This window comes from Gopherus flavomarginatus, chromosome 4, assembly GCF_025201925.1.
Source record: "Gopherus flavomarginatus isolate rGopFla2 chromosome 4, rGopFla2.mat.asm, whole genome shotgun sequence".
Taxonomy (NCBI): domain Eukaryota; kingdom Metazoa; phylum Chordata; order Testudines; family Testudinidae; genus Gopherus; species Gopherus flavomarginatus.
In genome coordinates this window covers 15,911,052-15,931,409 of record NC_066620.1, presented here as the reverse complement: position 1 = coordinate 15,931,409, position 20,358 = coordinate 15,911,052, and the positions used below count along the sequence as shown (strand labels likewise).

The window sequence follows — 20,358 nt, the reverse complement described above, 5'->3', positions numbered from 1 at the left end:
TAACAAAGAGGATCAGTCTCATTGTCATGTTTGTTGGAGACATGCTTTTTCAAACTGTGGAGCAGGAGAGGGGGAAAGGTTTGGAGAAACAGGTTTTATTAGTGAATGTTTCCAGCTACCAATTCAATAATTCATTAGCTTGGTGACCAAAAGCCTTGAGTACTAGTCCTCCACATTCAACCCTTAAACTAAGCATAATCTCTCTTCCCCTTCCTCCTATTTTGTACCATCTCTTCCCTATTTTGTTTTTTTGCCAGACTCTCTCTCCAAAAAATTCATTTAAACAAGAAAAGTTATATAGAGGCATTTTTAGAGTAACATCTTTTGTAGTCCTTACCTCAAGCTCATTCTGAGGTGCAGTTGCAAGTATTTTGTCAAGTTCAACTTTCATTGAATATTCCAGTTCTTGTCGGATGACTTCTTGAAACTGGGACGTGCCAGCTTGAGACATTGCTTTTCTATAATCTTTTTTAAAAAGATAAGAAAGAAGTTGAAGGGTGGAAAAAATCATGCCCTCACTAAACTCCAAGCAGCTTGCATCTAGAAGCAGCAACGTTGTGGGCATCTTTAAAAAAAACAAAAAACAAAAAACCACACAACATATAATCCAGACTTGTTTTGTTATATTAGTGTACCCAGAAAAATACACGTTGCCCATCAAAAATCTCTTATTTATAAATACCAAGTAGTTTGGAGGAGAATAAAAGGCATGAAAAACAAGAATAATTTCAAGAATAAAATTATGCAAGACCCACAATCTAGACACAAATTTCTGTGAAGGGAAACTGCATCACGATATTGTACTAGAATAGCAAAGAAAATATAATGATAAGGCTCTTCAGCAATACATGTTTGTTTTCCACAGAGTACATTTTATAAAGACTAACTTGTCTGACCAAAAATAAAAAATCTGTTGTAGTAATCTAGACAGTGAATTTTCAGGCTGTCCTCAGTCAGTTCCAGGTATATGTCTACATAACCTGTCTTTTCATACTGTAATATGTTACTAAGCAATCTAAAGAAATAGTTTGCTTATCACTTCAGCATGCACTTTGCTGCTGAAAGTTGATCATTACTCATATTTACAGAGATAAATAAATGATCAATAAAGTCTGCAAATATTGATCCATAGTATGTCAAAAGGGAAATCATAAAATAGTTACTGCCACTTCCTCCCTCTTCACAGTTACCAAAGCAAGTGAGTAGACACGATTGTAATCTCAGAAGAGTTTGCTTAATTTAATTTCTGCTGATTCCCTTAAGCAATCACTTCTCTGTAACAGAGAAAAACTATTGCCAAATAAAACTGGGATTTAGAAACATCCTGGACAGTTGTTTAAGGGGAAATAGGAAAAAAAATGCTTCAAATGAAGTGAGTTGTATTACAAAGATTATTCAGAGGAAGCTGTGTTTAAAAGAAAAGTTTATATAGAGCAGTCATTAAATTCAAATAATATTCCACCGAAATATTTTTGTAATAATGCAAGAGGCACATGTGTTTTAATACTGAAATTGTTTATACAAATCAAAACTGTGTCAGAATTCAATGACTGCTTGGATTCTCACAGTAGCCATTTTCCTGACTGCACTGTCTTGCAGGTAGGAAAAAAAGAGTGCTGCAATGTACACACACGTGGTGCAGCATGGGGGAAAGGTAAGTCCAGGACACCTGCTACAATTCCTAATCACTAAAAACAAATGTTTAATTTTACAGAAAAAGAATAAACTTTTAGAATCTATTAACTACATTTTCCCTCTTAAATAATTTTCAAATGCACATGCAGCTCTTCTTTTAAGAGAAATTCTGGTATTTATTCCTACAATAAAAGAATTGTCTACCAGTTTACTACTTTTTGGAAAACAACTGAAAGTGCTATTTTTTCATTCACAGTTTGAAATGTTGTAGCAGGTTCCCTTACAGAAGCTTAAGCAGCATCCCAAGATGCAAAACACTTTGTAAGTGTTTGTAGTCTTTGATACATGTTGTAATATATGTCTCCAAATTCAGCAACAACTTTAGGGCCCCAATCAGGATCCCTTATTTCACATCAGAAGAAACAGTGCAATTACCAAATTACCTAAGACAGAGTACTGTTGTTGTGAAATACTAAAAAAGCAAGTTAACTTATCCAACCTGCATTTATGTCGGAAAACCTTGTTAATTCCCATTGCAAGTCACTTAGCATTATGACTTTGCACAAAAGAGAATAAAACATTTTGTGACTGATTTATTTGTGATAATACTTCTAATCAGTGTTTTGAAATATATTACTAAAATATAATTACTTTTACAGAATGAGACCTCACTAAAGTACTAGCCTATTAAATTTTTTTGCTGAAAATTTGTGCATGTGCGATCTACGAAATGTGGAAATTAGGCTATGTAGTCAGGATTCTGCTTTCTTCATTCCAACTCTAAGCACCCAAAATCACTGACCTTGAAGGCCTTGCCTTCATACAATCATTAAAAAAAAATCATATTTAAATTCTAATATAGATGACAGGTTGTAGTTTTAGCATGTTAGCTGGTCAAGGTTAAGCCCAGGCTTTACTCAAGCAGCAAGTAAGTGTCAAAATTACAACTTGTCCAGACCACACTAGAATTTTAATATGTGGTAGTGTTTTGGGGTGGGGCTGGAAGGCAGAAGGAGTAAGTGCACACAGTCCAAAATTATTATACTTTTAAACAAAAAAGTTATGCAAGTGGAAAAGTTATTTTTAAAATTTAGCCTATTAATAGTCTTGTCAAAATGGAAAAAAAGGCCACAGAGCATTATTTGTTGAAAAGACAAATACATGTAGGTTCAAAACTGGTTCCAACTGAAGTTAAACAAGTCTGGTAAGAAATTACAAGTTAAACTGCAAGGACACCTAAAGAGTGCAGAGTTATAAGAGAAATAGTTGTGTGAATTTCAGCTCCATTCCATTAACATCAAGCTATAAATGAAAGCTGAGATTTTTGTCAACAAGTGGCAGGTCTTTTTAAAGCAATGTGTGTGTGTATATATATATATTTAATACAGCATCAACAAGATTTTTTTTTATTTGATGCATAGAGATGTATAAGTGCACATGCTTAAGGGAAACATGTAATTATTCATTCAGATGAAAACTGGCCTTTATTTTGGACTACAAATGTGCTTAAATACTTTGCTGAATAAATGCCATAACCCTATATTTTCTGCCAAATGGTCTGTAAAAGTTTATTACCTTGTGTTATTTAATCAAAAATAATGGAATTATTAGAAGAATGTTGCTTAAATGCACAGAATATGACAAAATAAAAGGAAGCCTTCATGTTCTACTGTTTTAAGTATTTAATTGCAAGCCACAAGATTTCTCCCATTGTTTCTAAATCCTATTAGGCTCTTAAACTTCCTTAGTGTGAGCAGGAGAATGTCATAATTTCCTATGCCTCTAAGATCTTCCCACAAGGTGAATTAAATTCATGTGTCTGCAGCACCACTGCCCAAAGCAGAGTGAAATAAACAGACTGCTTGTCAGTTTCAGGTTGCTGCTCACCTAGAGAACTGGTGGGAGGGAGAAAAGGAAGGAGGGAGACCTACTGTTGCTAACTACTACCATATTTCATGATCCTGTACAGCACCTAGCACCAGGGAGTCCTCATCCATGACTAGGGCTCCTGAGAGCTACTGCAATACAAATAAATAATCCATTTTATTTGGCATATAACTAACTTCTATAAAGCTAGAGCCCTAATCATGCAAACATATGCAAGGGTTATTCCTGTGATTCAAGTTACTCACCTACCTATGCCTCAATCCTGCAAGCATATGGACAAATCTAATCCAACACTAAACCAAAGCAATTGTTAAATTTACCTGCCACGGCTCATGGCTACTCCCCATATTGATGATAATGACAGAAAAAAATAATTTTACTTGCCGATCTAAACACGTTTCAGAGTGGTAGCCGTATTAGTCTGTATCAGCAAAAACAATGAGGAGTCCGTGTGGCACCTTAGAGACTAACACATTTATTTGGGCATAAGCTTTCATGGGCTAGAACCCACTTCATCAGATGCATGGAGTGGACAGGACAGGCCCAACAAAGAAAGCAACAGAACGCCACTAGCCATCACCTACAGCCCCCAACTAAAACCTCTCCAGCACATCATCAAGGATCTACAGCCTACCCTGAATGACGATCTCTCACAGACCTTGGGAGACAGGCAGTCCTCGCTTACAGGCAGCCCCCCCAACCTGAAGCAAATACTCACCAGCAACTACACACCAGACAACAAAAACACTAACCCAGGAACCAATCCCTGCAACAAACCCCACTGCCAACTCTGTTCGCATATCTATTCAACGGACACCATCATATGACCTAATCACATCAGCCACACCATCAGAGGCTCGTTTACCTGCACATCTTCCAATGTGATATATGCCATCATGTGCCAGCAATGCCCCTCTGACATGTACATTGGCCAAACCAGACAGTCTCTATGCAAAAGAATAAATGGACACAAATCAGACATCAAGAACTATAACATTTAAAAAACAGAAGGAGAACACGTCAATCTCCCTGGACATTCAACAACAGATTTCAAAGAGACAATTCTTCAACAAAAACACTTCAAAAACAGTCTCCAACAAGAAACTGCCGAATTGGAATTAATTTGCAAACTGGACACCATCAAATTAGGCCTGAATAAAGACTGGAAGTGGCTGGGTCACTACAAAAACTAATTTCCCGCTGCGGATACTCACACCTTCTTGTCAACTGTTTGAAATGGGCCACCTTAATTACACTGGCCCCATCAGTACTATAAAAGTTATTTTTCCTGCCTTGGTATTCACCTTTCTTGTCAATTGATGAAAATAGCCAACTTCCACCGTAACTGAATTGTCTGGTTAGCACTAACCCCCACTTGGTAAGGCAACTCATCTTTTTATGTACTGTGTATTTATACCTGCCAACTGTATTTTCTACTCCATGCATCTGATGAAGTGGACTAAAACCCATGAAAACTTATGCCCAAATGTGTTAGTCTCTAAGGTGCCACAAGGACTCCTCATTGTTTTATCTAAACACAGTTAGTAGCCACAGATAATTAAAATTTTTCAGGACTATAATGAAAGTTAATAACCATGGCTGCATAAAATGAGATTGCACACAAAAGCATCCGATAATTGCAAAAGCAATTTATCAAGACTGCATTGTCAAATGTCCCAATTACATATAAATAACAGACGAAAAAGAATTCTTGTCTTCCAAGTTATCTGCAGCTACTCCGCACTTCAGTGGGCATGCTGTGTTTAAACAGTTGTCTGAGGTCAGACTGGGGTGAGATTAAAAAGCGAATGACTTCACAGGAGTGGTCAATGTAGAAAATGAGTGGCATAGCATGAAAGTGTCACAAAAAGAGTTTGGAGTTTCAGAGAAAATTAAGTTTTGAAGGTTAACTGGCTGAGATCTTATTTTATTAAAATTCTTTAGTTATGATACAGCACAAAGCTCACCCCCAAATACCTCTGCCTGCATGAGGCACCTTTTATCGTGTAAATTAGTAAAAGTGGTTGAAAGTGGAGAGTCACAACTCAAGTCATATTTTATCCCTAATTCCTAGTATAGTTTTATCTTTGTCATCTTCATTTGTGATCCTTTTCAGCAACCCCCAAATATATCTACTGCATGTACTGACAGTTATTTTAACTGCCAGGAAACCTACAAATAAAGTAATTTATTCATTGACGCTTGCCTAAACCTTAGTGATAAATTAGGCAAAAATAGTAAACAATAGGTTTTATTACCTTGCCAAAAATCAGAATAAAGACACACTCATTTAGGAAACAGTTTGGACTAAAATTCTAGTCCAATCTCAATAACTACTCTTTATATTGGAAAGCCGTCACTAGTGCCAGTTTGTTTAGTTTAAGGTTCACAATTCAGCCAAAAGAGAATGTTTACAATGGCTTGGAACTTGGTATACAATGTCCCAGGAGGAAACCATGGTTCAAGAAACTTGTTGTGGCTAATATCTACTTTTAAGAATCTTTTAAATCCATTTGGAGTTATTAATTTAGATGACTGCTTGTGCAGAGTATGCATGGTGAAGGCTGTTCATCAGGGTGGATTTGATTTAAATCTCTAGTCAGGAAGACTCAATTTAATCAATGATTTCTACATAAAAGTGCATTCTTGTTGGTTGTTATAACCTTAATACATATTATTCACAACTCAGAGATAGCCTGCTGCCATTATAGGTTTTCCCTTCTAGTGAGAGAATGGTATGGTAGATCTCAAATCAATGAAGGCTACACTCAGGCCATGTCTACATCTAAAGTTTTGCAGCGCTGGTTGTTACAGCTGTATTAGTACAGCTGTATAGGGCCAGCGCTGCAGAGTGGCCACACTTACAGCAACCAGCGCTGCAAGTGGTGTTAGATGTGGCCACACTGCAGCGCTGTTGGGCGGCTTCAAGGGGGGTTCCGGGAACGCGAGAGCAAACCGGGAAAGGAGACCCGCTTCGCCGCGGTTTGCTCTCTCGTTCCCGGAGCCACCCAGCAAACCGCAGGGAAGGAGACCTGCTTGCTCGGGGCTCCGGGAACGAGAGAGCAAACCGGGAAAGGAGACCCGCTTCGCCGCGGTTTGCTCTCGCGTTCCCGGAGCCACCCAGCAAACCGCAGGGAAGGAGACCTGCTTGCTCTGGGCTCTGGGAACGAGAGAGCAAACCGGGAAAGGAGACCCGCTTCGCCGCGGTTTGCTCTCGCGTTCCCGGAGCCACCCAGCAAACCGCAGGGAAGGAGACCTGCTTGCTCTGGGCTCCGGGAACGAGAGAGCAAACCGGGAAAGGAGACCCGCTTGATTACCAGAGGCTTCCTCCTTCCACGGAGGTCAAGAAAAGCGCTGGTAAGTGTCTACATTGGATTACCAGCGCTGGATCACCAGCGCTGGATCCTCTACACCCGAGACAAAACGGGAGTACGGCCAGCGCTGCAAACAGGGAGTTGCAGCGCTGGTGGTGCCCTGCAGATGTGTACACCTTCAAAGTTGCAGCGCTGTAACTCCCTCACCAGCGCTGCAACTTTCTGATGTAGACAAGCCCTCAGAAAGACCTCAAGACTCCTGGAATATGCTGCTCAAACAGTCTCACTTTTGTTTCTATTGCCTGTCTCTCCCTTCTCACATTTATCTCCAGACTTCTTCTCCTTGTCCAGATCTATTCCACCTCCAACAATCTTCTATTCATTGAACTTTTTGAAACTTTGCACTTTGAGAGAGGTAAGGGATTGACTCTGTGTACACAAATTTGCAGAGGGACAATAGGGTTGAGGTCTGTTATTTCTCACCTCTATATATTATTTATTTAAAAGCATTTTTGCTGTTAACAAACATGCTATCTCTGAAGACAAAAATCCACAGTCTGAGAACTGCAAAACTAAGCATCTCTGATGGTATCTTCTAGACTTAGCACTGAGTCCCATTCGGTAGATAGAAAGATTAACCTAAATAATCTATACAGAAGCCCTTGGAACCCCAAAAAATTGGGTCCCTAATCCATGAACTATTGGAACTCATTTACAAAACTTTTCTTAAACATTACATAAATATATTGTCTCATACTATAGAATTAGATTTATAATCCCTATTTCATGATGAGACATCTTTGAGCTATAATGTATCTTAATTAAAGCTATAATAATAATAAATAATAATTGGAGATATATCTATCTCCTAGAACCGGAAGGGACCTCAAAAGGTCATCGAGTCCAGCCCCCTGCCTTCAGTAGCAGGACCAAGTCTTTTTCGCCCCAGATCCCTAAGTGGCCCCCTCAAGGATTGAACTCACAACCCTGGGTTTAGCAGGCCAATCCTCAAACCACTGAGCTATCTTTAGATAGGTTTTTTCCTCAAAAAGCATTTTATCAAAAGATGTGGTTTAAATTTTAAAAAAAATCTGATTTTTTTTAAATCACTGATTTTTATCCACCCTGCTGTCCATGTGAATTAAGTAAAGAACAGCTAAACCTCAAAAACGCTATCAGGAGTTCAGGGCACTCTGTATCTCACAGGATGAGACTTTAGTAATGCACATTCTCTAATATACTGAAGTAATTTGTATTAGTTCATTCCATCAAGACCTCTATATCCACCCACTCCTCACAACCATCTTATTTGATTTTCTTTTTTTATATTGCTAAAAATAAGGTGTGTTAAGGATGTAAGCGGACATTCCACCCATTATAAGACATATGAAGCCATTCTGCTCAGGCTAATACTCTATGTGCACAAGCTAAGAAGCAGTTTTCCTATTAACATACAGCCAGTTTAGATTTTAAGGTTAGACATAAATGGATTTCTAAGCCTAGTGATGATATTATTATAGTGAAAAATCTCATTTGACATTAGCAGTGTAGACTAAATTTCCAAGTGTTTTAATATCGATTTAAATGGCAGAAAAAAATGTAAATACTCTGTCAAATTCTAGGCAAATAGTTTTTGAAACCTGTTTATAGTCTTTGAGGTTTCTAAAGTTTGTTATTTTCATAAATGATACCACTTTTCTGCAAGATGGCCACCTCCAGCAGTAGCCTGAGAAATGCCAATTTAATTTTAAGACATTTTAAAAAGAGATACATTTTGCAGCATATTAATGGTGAAAAGTGGCTTATCTCAGTAATTCTGAGACTGCTGACTTGAGGAAAATGGCTGTAGGTTTCCCCCTTTAATTCATCACATTCTGCTTAGAAGTCACAGGGTGACGGCAAACAGTAGGATCTATTTACATAGGAAGTGTTCTGCAATGCCTAGGCACACATGCAGAGTTAAGGAGACTTGTTTTCAAAGCCAAAATTAGTCTTCTATACTGCACATTTATACATACACGCAGAAGGCAGGGTTATATCACTACTACTAACCTTACTATAGGGAGGGTTATTTTGTTGACAGGCCTGAATTTGCTATGTACATAAAGCATAAACCTTCGATTTGTTTTTATTTTAAAAAATCTTCTTAAGAATCAGTTCAAAGGAGGAAAAAATGCAACAGAAATGCGAAGTAATTTCGCCTCCTGAAGTGACCTCTCCTGGTCTAGTCCCTTGTTTCGCAATAAATGAATCTGAAACTCTGACCACGTATACGCACAGAGCAAGGAGACAGCCAGAGCCTACCCGAACCTGCCCAAAAGGAGAACAGACACACAAGCTCAATGCCCTCCCCTCCTTAAATAAATGAAGGGCAGCTGCCTCAACCCGGTTTGACTGTCGCTGCAGTAAAACGGAAAAGAAACATACACAGATAAGTGAGTCCAGCCAAGACAGAATGGCAGGCCCCTATCGTCAAATTTAGCAATCAAATCAACACCACCGCCACAATCAAAGTCTTGCAAAGGGTAACTCTGCAACCGATCAAACTGACGCGTCCAAGCCCCCACCAACTATGCTGCCAGGACTACGGGGAGATGTTGAAAAAAATAAATCAGCCAACATGCAGAGCTGAAGCCGCTCTGAAAAATAAAAGCACGCCCACTTACCTTGTGCAAGTGACATCTTCCCGTTCTTTAATAAAATAAATATTTTCCTTTTATAAATAGAGAATTTACCAAAATTACACTATAAACGCCAGGAGAGGCAATTTTTCCCTTGTCGCCCCCCTGTGTAGTAGACGATGTTTCCCTGTCTGGTTTAGTCAACCAGTTATATAGTATCAACAATTTTTTAAAAAGATATTTAATCACTCCCTTGGGGGAAGAAAAATCCCACCAGAAAAGCCGCCCACACACACAAAAAGAATAAAGGAACTGGGGGAAAATTTTCCTCCGCTCGGTTCCTCCCAGCTCCTTCCTACACTTGTCCCCAGAAATATATGGCTCTTAGTCTTGGACAAACTGGTTAAAGGTAAACGCACAAGAATTTAAATTTCATCAATGAGAGAGGCGGGTCTAAAGCCTCTCAGCTTCACCACCCCGCCCCTCCCGCCCCCGAGGGCAGGACTGCAGCAGGAATGGGGCGGCCCCTGGCTCAGGCTGTTGCTTTTACCCTGCTCTCCCCCTGGGAACTCACTACAGCCGCCCCAGGAACCCCCCCGCCCCCAGCAAACAGCGGCAGCTGCGTCTGCTCCTGATTCCGCCAAGGAGCCCGCCCAGGTGAGCGGGAAGGCGCCTGCCATTGACTGGCCGCATTCCCCGCCTGTCCCCACAGCCCGATGTGCTGCTGTGTGGGGCTGCTAGTGGCGGATGGGTCTGGGGCGCCTCCCCAGCGCATAGCTTCAGTGACACCGGAGCGCGGGCGCTGGGCGGTGCCTTTCCTTTACCCTAAAGGACGGGGGGGGGGTCACGTATCTCACTGGCTGGGCCAGCCGAAGGGGTGTCCCCCTAGCCCCCTCCCCCACAGCCGCCCGCTGCAGGGGCAGAACAGTGGGGTGGCTTCCTCAGCCAGGCCCCCCCTCGTGCCAGCTTCCTGGGGGAGGGGCGACAGAGCCAGGGCCGGGTCCCCCGGAGCAGCTTTGCGGGAGAAGGAGGAAATTGGGGGGAGGGGGTATCCGCAGCTGTCCCCCGCTGCGGGGGAAGGGGGGGCGTGCCTGGCTCCCGGCCCGCCTTAGCAGGTGCCCCCCACCCCGGCTCTGTGCGGCTCCCGCTTAACTCCACCTCCCCAGCCCGGCAGGGAGGAGCGCGCTGCGGCGAGGCTCACACCCGGGCTGGGCTGGGGGAGGCAGCCGGCCACACGCTCGGTGCAGCCTCTTCCTGGTCCCCTGACAGAAGAGGAGGGGACGGACCCTCCCCCGCCTGGATTACGTCACGTGTCCCCCGCCCGCGGGGTCCCAGAGCGGCGCCCCCCACAGTGGCCCAGGAGCCAGCCGAGATACCCACCTAGTTGCGTCAAGGCCTGGGTGGGGGCGGGGCTAACGCTCAGCCTATGGCGACGCCCTGAGTGGCGTATTGCACAAGAGGGGTTCTCGCTGCCGTGGGGGGAGGGGAGGCAGCGCCTCACACACGCGCCTCACGTCCCAGCCAACTCCTGGCGTCGCTGCTAAGCGGAAGTTCCGCCTCCGGGTCTGCCCGTTTGCCTCGCACGTACAGGCTGCGTCGGCCGCCAATCAGAGCGAGGGACGCTAGCCTGGGCAGCGGCGCATAGGGCCGCTCTGTACCTGGCGGCAGTTTGTGTGTCAGGCCGCGAGCGGGGGACCCCGGCGCCCGCAGCAAGCCGGAGCCGCGAGTCTGGTTGTGCGCGTCGCGCGCCAGCAACTGCCGCCGGCGGGGCTGGGGCGGGAGAGACAGGAAAGGGCAAAACACTGGCTGTGGGGGGAGCCGGGTGTCACGCGGGCCGTCCCCGCCACGGCTTGTGGCTTGAGCGGGGCCAGTGGAGACAAACGCGGGCCGCACCTGGGTGTGTGCACGGGGGGAGGCGGCGGTGTCGCGGCCGCAGTCACTGAGCAAGAGTCATTAATGGGGGCTCAGGACAGCCGTGAGGGCACGAGAGCAGCTAGTGACAGTTCGCAGCTGTGGGGTAAATGATCCGATGAGTATAAACAAAGTTCTCTGCAGCCTCCCTTTCAAGATTTAACCGTTCTCATGTAAGTGATTTATAGGCATTAACTGCCGACCATCGGGGTTGCCCCGTATGCAAGTTTCTTGAGCACTGTGTTGCTTTATCACCAGCTTGCATCACTGTGTGAGATGTTGCTATAGCAAATCACAGCTGTGTTGCATCAGAGCATCACCATCTTTCAGTGGGACCTTTGCCCGAGGAAGGGTTCCATGTTTGAGCCAGAGTTTGTATGACTTGAGAATGAATGCATCGGTGCAGTAAATGAAAATTCATATTGACATCATTTTTCTGATGACTTTTGAGGTGTCATATGGGATCACTAAGAGTTTGGGAAGTTCTGGTCCAACAAGGTAAATCACCTGGAGTTATCCTGGACAGCCACACCATCAGTTAGCCATAACACTGTATTCTGAATGATTTATCAACCTAGTTCAACAAAAAATTAGTTGTATAGGAATAGCTTTATCTGTGTTATGCATATGTATTATCACTGGAGGAATGTATTTATATCATTTGCAAAAGAATGAACTAAAGGAACCTACTGTTATCACAGGCAGGGGAGTAGAGGGTTTTTTATCTAATGTGGTAAAATCCTGTGCTTTTCCAGCTTTGCTACTTATGTAGAAGCTGTCTAGTAATTGTCTTATCTGCAGTATCTAGATAATGTTCACTACACAATCTGTCATAGCACCCTTTGGGTAGTCATTCTGCCAATTAGCGATAGAATGTCTGTGTGCTTGGCAGTACTAAAACTTGTTCCAACCAATATATCCCTTTGTAATGACATAAGCTCTCCTGTATATCAAAAGTCCAGTAGAATAATTAACTTGCATCTATCCTTGATTATCTGTAATAAAAGTAACATAATAGAGTATATGCTTTCTACAGCAGAGGAAGTCTATATTTTAACCACTGTTACAAAGTAATTCAACTATATTGGATATGTATATAAACAATTGAGACTACTAGTTCTTATTTTACTGATATCTGCAGTTTAAAGGAAGAAACATCTGGCTACAAGTACACTACCAATCAACTATTTCATTACGAGAGATCCACAGATCTGGTGCTTTTTCATTTTTTAAAAATGATGAATCTTAAAACTCAGGTTACAGAAAATTTAATAAAAATAAGAAAAAGTCACATCAATCCAAATTTCTGTTTTCTGCTTTCTGTAATTTTTAGGTCTTTTGCACTTATTTTAAAAGCAGTTATACATTTGGCTCTTAGACTGAGAGGTAGTGTAAAAGGACACAAGTTAGATTTTCAAGTGTTATGAATCAGCATAGCTCCACGGACCACAGTATTCACCAATGAAATCTCCAGTTTAGAAGTTCATCTCCACCCTGTATATGTGAAGCATTTTGAAACACTTGTTTCAATCCATGTAGTAAATAATACACCTGTATAAAAATGTAACACTGAAGTCTGACTTTTTGATAAGTTAAAATGTGAAACACTCATAGGGGAGCTTGACTATAGACTTCTGTTGCTGTAATTATATACGTGGATAGTATGTATGGGTGCTGTGTTTTATATGTTTGTTCTGATTTCTGTAATTAACTGCAAACTAAAAATATGAATTAGTCAGTCTTAAGTGTCATTTGTACCCAGTAACCAACTTCTGGGATCTATTCTACACAGAAATACTTTTAATTGTTAAATATTTACTTTGCTTCCTGTGCAATCCTTCTGGAATTCCTTGGTTTGCTAAATCTATCCCAGAGTATAACATTCTATTACATCATGGATACCACAATTTACATAATTTGAAATTCTAAAAGATAAATTGCAATTTTTATTTGATTTGTTCATGTGATATGACAAAGATTTAAGTTTATCTTAAATTTGTTTTAAGATATACTTGAAGCAATAGACCTCATTCAAATGTCCACTGAAATCAGTGGAAAGACTTCCACTGACTTCAAAAGGCATTGAATCGGTTCCAGTATGTTTCTTATATGTTGCACTGAAACGTGGTATTGTGAGGTATCAAATTTATGTACTGAGATCTCTTTAACAAACTAAAAAGTGCCAAAAAAAATTAAAATTATAAAGTTAGGCCTAATTTAATTCTTTTGAATACACCCACACACACAGATGCTTGTGCTCAATTCAAATTTCACTAATCTTTGCAGTTTACCTTTAAGATTTTGTCAATTATTAATAGCAGAACAATCAGCATTTACACTGTTCATAACATACAACACTGGAAAGAAGTCTCACCATTGCAAAACTAAATTTTATTGTGTGAGTGACTTTCAGTTGCATAGCAACAAAAAAACTTCAAAAACAGACTCCAGAGGGAGACTACTGAACTTGAATTAATATGCAATTTAGATACAATTAACTTAGGTTTGAACAGAGACTGGGAATGGTGGGTCATTACACTAATTGAATCTATTTCCTCATGTTAAGTATCCTCACACCTTCTATGGGTCATCTCGATTATCACTTCAAAAGTTTTTTTTCTCCTGCTGATGATAGCTCATCTCAATTGATTGGCTTCTTACAGTTGGTATGGCTACTTCCTCCTTTTCATGTTTTCCGTATGTATAAATATCTTCTTGCTGTATGTTCCAGCCTATGCATCCAATGAAGTGGACTGTAGCCCATGCAAGCTTATGCTCAAATAAATTTGTTAGTCTCCAAGGTGCCACAAGTACTCCTGTTCTTTATGCGACTGCTAGTAGTAACACGGCTGCTACTCTGAAACATCTTACAATGGTTTGTGTCACAACTAATATTTAACTTCTGGAGTACATATTTCATAGCCATTGCTTCTACATTTTTTTTGTGGAGCAGCTGCAATTGTTATGTAAAGATGTAGAGTATGGCTGCAGAAAACAAGTCATCTCTATTTTGCAAGGCAGGTTTCTTGACTGCAGGATGCTGTAGGCTTCAGTTAATGCTAGGCTCTGGTGGCTGTTGTGAGCTACATAATGTTTAAATAAAAAAATAATTTTGTTATTTAAATACAAGCTCATCAGATTTTACTGTGAAGAACACAGTTGCAGGAGTGGATGGATTTCAGAGTAACCATGAAGTTATTCCAGGCACCTGTACTGGATGGCTAAAACCCACACGAATGGACAGCCTGAAACCACCACCGCCAGAATTACAGTTGAGGGCAATATGGGGGAATGTAAACGTTGCAGATGTTCTTATATTTGGTTGCAGAGGCTGCAGACAAAATGAGTAGTGGTATGAAAATGGTTCTGTTAACTGTAGTAAATGTATAGGCCCTAGATATTTGTAATAACTTTCAATTCTCATCTGTCCTGTTTTTGATGGGGACCTACCATATTTTGAAGATTGCTGCCTACCTTGAAAAAATGAAATCTATTAATATGGGTTGGGTGAAACCTTTTGAAGTTGGTGGATGTTGCTGCCTTTAATTGTTTCTTCATGTAGACCCTGAATGACTCTCCTCTATGTAACCATGTAGCTCAACCAATAGGAGTACCACCCAAAACACAGGCACATAGCAAAGCTTGAATACAAGTTGAACTGTGTGGCTCAAGGGTTTTCGCTGTGGATGGATAGAGCAGAAGTGGGGGGTACAGTTCTGATTGGTGGAACTGTGCCTGAGACAAAAGGCAGAAAGCCCAGAGAAGCTGAGAAGTAAGGCAGCAATGAACCCCAGCCACAGCAGCAGTGGTGATGTGGCTCTGAGAAAAAGCTAAGAGCTTTTGGGCTGGGTGCTGGCTAATTGGAGTTGTGGGCACTGAAACTCTCTTTGATTTCTACTGTATTCTGGGAAACAGGACTTTGTATATTATTTGTCAATAAGCAGGATTGTCTCAAAGATGCCGTATTCCATCAATTTTTCCTCTTAATGAAAAGAACATGACAATGACACTAATACTGACTAACCACTTGGGCCAAGCCAAGAAAAATTCCTCGTCCACACCAGGGTGCAAAATGCACATTCAACTGCATGTTACAGACTAGAATCTCCAGAGCCAGTTGTGCAATTTTTGTCTTTTAAAGTGTTCCTTGAGACAACAAGATGATGGGCTGCAGTGATAGGAGGGTACATAAAAGCATTGGCTAAGAGATTGTGAGATGACTGCAGTTTTGTGGGGCTTTTTCTAAAAAAATGATAGACCAGGCACAATTGCAAGTGCAAGCTTTAAGTGAGGAGGGTAGTCAGTGTCATGTATAGGCTCTTATCACACAGCAGAGTATGAAGGATGGGCATGAGAAGGAAAACATGAAGAAATCAGGCATTGCAAGAAAGGGCACAAAAGCTTGTAAGAAACAAAAGACACCCCAGACAAATTTATTGTTTTCAACGGAATGTTGCCAACTCTTGCTATTTTGTCAGAAATCTCTTAGTATTTGGTATCTTTTTTTAAAGACCCAGCAGTTTGAGTTATATAACAACTACATGAGAATCTCAGTTTACCTTTTAAAAAAAAAAAGTTTCTGCATTAATGGCTATGGGAAAAAACTTGAAAATATGAAGCCCAAGGCTTCAAACGCCAGAAGGCAAATTAAAAAAAACCCAAATGTGGCATGACTCAAGATTTTTGAATCCCAAAAGTGGGCAGAGTCTGAGATTGTCCAGCATTTCGGCAAAGGTATAGAGTCTGCCCTAAGTACAACCTTTTTGCCATATGATTCAGGTAAAAGAAAACAGTAAATGTAGTGAAAGAATTCATTAGTGGCTCTAGCAATGAGGAATTGTGTATCAGTTTTGTAGAGCTACCATTCCAAGTTCTGCTAGACTGGGAGATCCTACTACAACCAGCTAAGTGGAATATGGATAACAGTGGCCCAGTCTAGTGAACGTGGCCATTTAATCAACAGGAGAGGAGACTGAAAGTGAACTTCTGACTTTCAGCCTGATGGAGACATGACATTTAGAAGCAGCTTGGTGAGACCATGCTGAGAGATAACATTTCCTCCTCACCAGGGGATGCAGACGGTAGCAGAAACAATAACGGGAGTGAGTGAGAGCTCATTCATCACAGAATTAGGAACAGACTCTAAGACTTGGTATAAAAATGGATTCTATCAACGCTTTGCAGTTCTAGCACTGGATTTTTAGCTCTGTACCAGATACGGTTTTGCATGCATGAGAAGAAAGTACTCAAAGATGGGAAACTGATGCTTGAAGAACAAAATTGAGACAGCCTTACCGTGATACCTTTGTCTAATCTTGCATTTGTTAAATGACACCAAAAGGAGGATTTTGTGTACCTGCTTACAATTAAGCTAATTTTTAAGTATGTGTTTTGTAAGTTGAAATATCTCCCTGCTCGTTATCATGCATGTTAGCCTGGAAAAAATATATTGAACAGTGATAAATCTACAAAATAGGGGTAGGCAAATGTTAAGCTAAACTATTTAGAGTACTGGGAGGGTGTTTGTGATGAATCAGAGAAACTGCCCCACCAGCATACCAGGGAGTAAAGAGAGCCTTTGGATCCAGCTAGCCCAGCTGCATTATACCTGCAGCCAATGCGAAGCCTGGAGGGAAGAGGGGAAAAAAAAGAGGGAACCTCGCTCACTTTGGGCCTGACTGGTAAAGAGGCAGGAGCTAGCTGCCTCTCTACTTCAGGGGAAGGGGAGAATGTGAAGGAGACCTAAGAACCTCCAGCACCTGAGGTAACTAAGACCTTGTGTGCTCTGCCACTTTACAATGCTGGAACTTTCTTGATCAGGGGTATGAAAAAACACAACCCTGAGCAATGCAAGTTTCAGCACCGTAAAGTGGCAGTGTAGACAGTGCTACAGCACTGGGAGCTACTCCTCTCATTTGGTGTGTTTTTTTCCCCCGTAATGTCTGTCTGGTCAGTTTTGCTTTGCTTTGCTCATTTTGGGTATGTCTTCACTACCAATCATAGAATATTAAGGTTGGAAGGGACCTCAGGAGGTCATTTACTCCAACCTGCTGCTCAAAGCAGGACCAATCCCCAGACAGATTTTTGCCCCAGATCCCTAAATGGCCCCCTTAAGGATTAAACTCATAACCCTGGGTTTAGCAGGCCAATGCTCAAACCACTGAGTATCCCTCCCCACAACATTGCAGAGTCCCAGTGCTGGAGCTGTGATTACACAGCCACGTGATAGCGTTGCCACAGCAGCACTTTAACATTGGTAGTGAAGACATAGTCAAAGTGAGCGAAGCGAAACTGAAAGACATTATAGGAAGTAACCCAGGGCAGTGAATTTAGACTTCCTGCTAGGAGGCATCCCCACCCCCCCACCTCTTCAGGAGTTGATGCACACAGGCCCCTAGACTTGGACCCAGTGGTGAGGGAGGGCATGAATCCTTCTATCCCTCTCCGCCTTAAAGACAGGCTCCTTAACCAAACAGGAAGCCAAAAGCCAAGTGCTCTAACCACTAGGATGCCCAGCCCTCCAATCCCCTTGCTATAGTACTTCTCTCTATGTCATCTAGGAATAGCCAGGCACAGCTGATAAAAAAAAAACAACCATATCACCTGTGGGTGAACACTTTTCACAAAGCAATTGTTCTGTATCAGTCCTCATCCTCAAAGGAAACCTACACGACCCTTTCAAAAGATGAGCCTCGGATCTTAAATTTATAACTTTGCTAGACTCTAGAAATCAGGGACTGCATAAAGAGTCTGTATTTATCGCTTATTACAACAATCTGTAACCCACTAACAAATCCCGCAGCTGCTTCCCCACCCTTTTCCTCCTTATGATTGGAAAGGTGTTAATAGGCCATTGAATGGTCACCTTGAAATATGTGTTAACTGCTTATGGTAAATAATCTGTTCAAACCTTGTATTTAGCAGTGACAGTTTGAGTAGTTTCCCAGACCTGAACAAAATCTTCATGTAGCTCTAAAGCTTGTTGGTCCAATAAAAGATACTACCTCACCCATTTTATGTCTAATATCCTGGGATCAACATGGCTATGCCACTGCATACTGATAGAAAGTGGCACTTCCACCATGAGGCAATTTCAGATGTACATAAGAATTTCAGGCAACCAGGAAAATTCTGCCCCATCATTGTTTAGTTTCATCAAGTTACTGCACAAAAAGAATTAACAGCTGAAGCCAGAGATACAGGTGCAAGTGAAGTGCTTTGACCAGTAAAGGATTCTCCAAGGATGTACATACATATGGTCCCTTTGAGTTACTTGCTGAAGTCTGTTTTGATTTTGTCTTGAGGACCACTGGAAGGGTAGTTACTAACAAAAAAAATTATGTTTAAGTAATTGAACTTCTTTCACTTGATACTGGAATGCTCTATCTAGTCATGTTACTGGCCATTGAGCCTGGTGATGCTTACAAGAAAATCTCATTGAATTCCAATAGTAGAATCCTGCTCACTCAGTAACAGGTGCTGAGGGAATTGTGCATTGTTTTATGGAAGAGAAAATCTTGCTTAGAATGGGATAAATGTTTGTATCTTCATTCTAATAATGCACAAAGCCCTAGCCACTTGGATGCTATTACAGAGCCTTACAATAAAGTTTTTAAAAAATTAAAGCACAATTATCTTAATCTGAGATGCCACGTCTCTTGTGGTAACATGTTAAAAAAAAATTCCACTCTAGATTGCATCACACTTCTGTTTTTCCACTGAATTCCAATGTATGAATCACAATGTGATTGTAATGATGATGACTCACACTTACTTTTCGCAGCTACAAAATAAGTATTCTTAACAATGAGGAACTTTACACTTGTCACTTACTCAATCCATGACCACATGGAAAACTCAGAAGTTGTTGCAACAGAGGCAATGGGAGTTGGAACTGAACTTTATCCAGAAACATTCAATCTGTGTATTGTTACACTTTTTAAGCTGAGTGGTTAGCCAAACATTTGGTGTCTAGTCGTTTGCTAGTTAGAAGGAAAAATTCATGACAGTCATGTATTTATTTATTGCAGTCTTGTTTATTTATAAAGACTGTGCAGTCTGGTGGCATTGAACACAGGGGGAATCAAACAACAGGAAACATCTTCTTTTGCTGACAGCACCAAGAATACTCTTTTCGGCTATCCCCAAACCCAGAAACTTCACAGGTTTCTGCCAGGGTCAAACACGGCTTTCAGCTGCTCCTTCAGGCTATCTGTGGCCACGTCCAGACTAGGAATTAAAATCGATTTTAGATATGCAACTTCAGCTACGGGAATAACGTAGCTGAAGTCGAATTTCTAAAATCGAGGTACTCACCCATCTGGACGGCGCGGCATCGATGTCCGCGGCTCTCCGTGTCGATTCCGGAACTCCGTTCGGGTTGATGGAGTTCCGGAATCAATGTAAGCGCGCTCAGGGATCGATACATCGCGTCCAGACTAGACGCGATATATCGATCCCCGAGCAATCGATTTTAACCCGCCGATGCCGTGGGTTAGTCTGGACGTGCGCTGTGTAGCTCTCTGGGGTCTTCTGCATTCTGCAAGCACACCCCCCTAGCCCAGACTCAGCAAAGCTCCACCATCCACTCAATCCAAAATTCCTGGGCAGGTTCACATACCCCTTTTGTCTTAGATGGGGACATGTGATTAACTTATCCTTAGTTATGATAATTGAAGGATATGTTCTCAGCCATCAATTTCAAGAAGTGTTTTTGATCCATGCAGTCACCAGTACTTCTCAGCATAGCAGTAGTAAGAGTCAAGGAGAGGTTTATCACTGAAGCACTGCCATATACAAGTTTAGTACATGTACACAAATGTTCTAGTAAAAAAAAACCAAAAACCAGCAACAGATTTATTGGAGGTAGCTAACAGTGCACACAGATTCAGATTTGCAGGACAAGTATAAACACCTGTGCCATATACAGCCTATCCACAAGTCTGTATTTGGTGGACAAGTCTAACTGATCAAGAATAAACCCTAGCCCC

At 41.6% G+C, this 20,358-nt stretch overlaps 1 protein-coding gene and 1 long non-coding RNA gene across 3 annotated transcripts in view; one reads left to right on the top strand and one right to left on the bottom strand.

Moving 5' to 3' along the window:
* Positions 1-10,923, bottom strand: part of UGP2 (UDP-glucose pyrophosphorylase 2) — a 44,890-nt gene extending 33,967 nt beyond the window's left edge. The window contains exons 1-2 of one of the 2 annotated variants that reach the window (XM_050952158.1): positions 10,838-10,923; positions 338-465 (exon numbers count right to left, since the gene is read on the bottom strand). In XM_050952158.1, the coding sequence (XP_050808115.1) occupies positions 338-451 (114 nt within the window). In that variant the 5' untranslated portion in view covers positions 452-465; positions 10,838-10,923. Of the gene's footprint in view, positions 1-337; positions 466-9,502; positions 9,871-10,837 lie in introns of those variants that run through there. The other variant, XM_050952157.1, reaches the window with a different exon arrangement.
* Positions 10,924-11,468: 545 nt separating this feature from the next.
* Positions 11,469-14,886, top strand: LOC127050382 (uncharacterized). The gene is made up of 2 exons (XR_007774203.1): positions 11,469-11,541; positions 13,935-14,886. It is a non-coding gene; the product is annotated as an uncharacterized LOC127050382 (long non-coding RNA).
* The last annotated feature ends 5,472 nt before the right edge of the window (positions 14,887-20,358 follow it).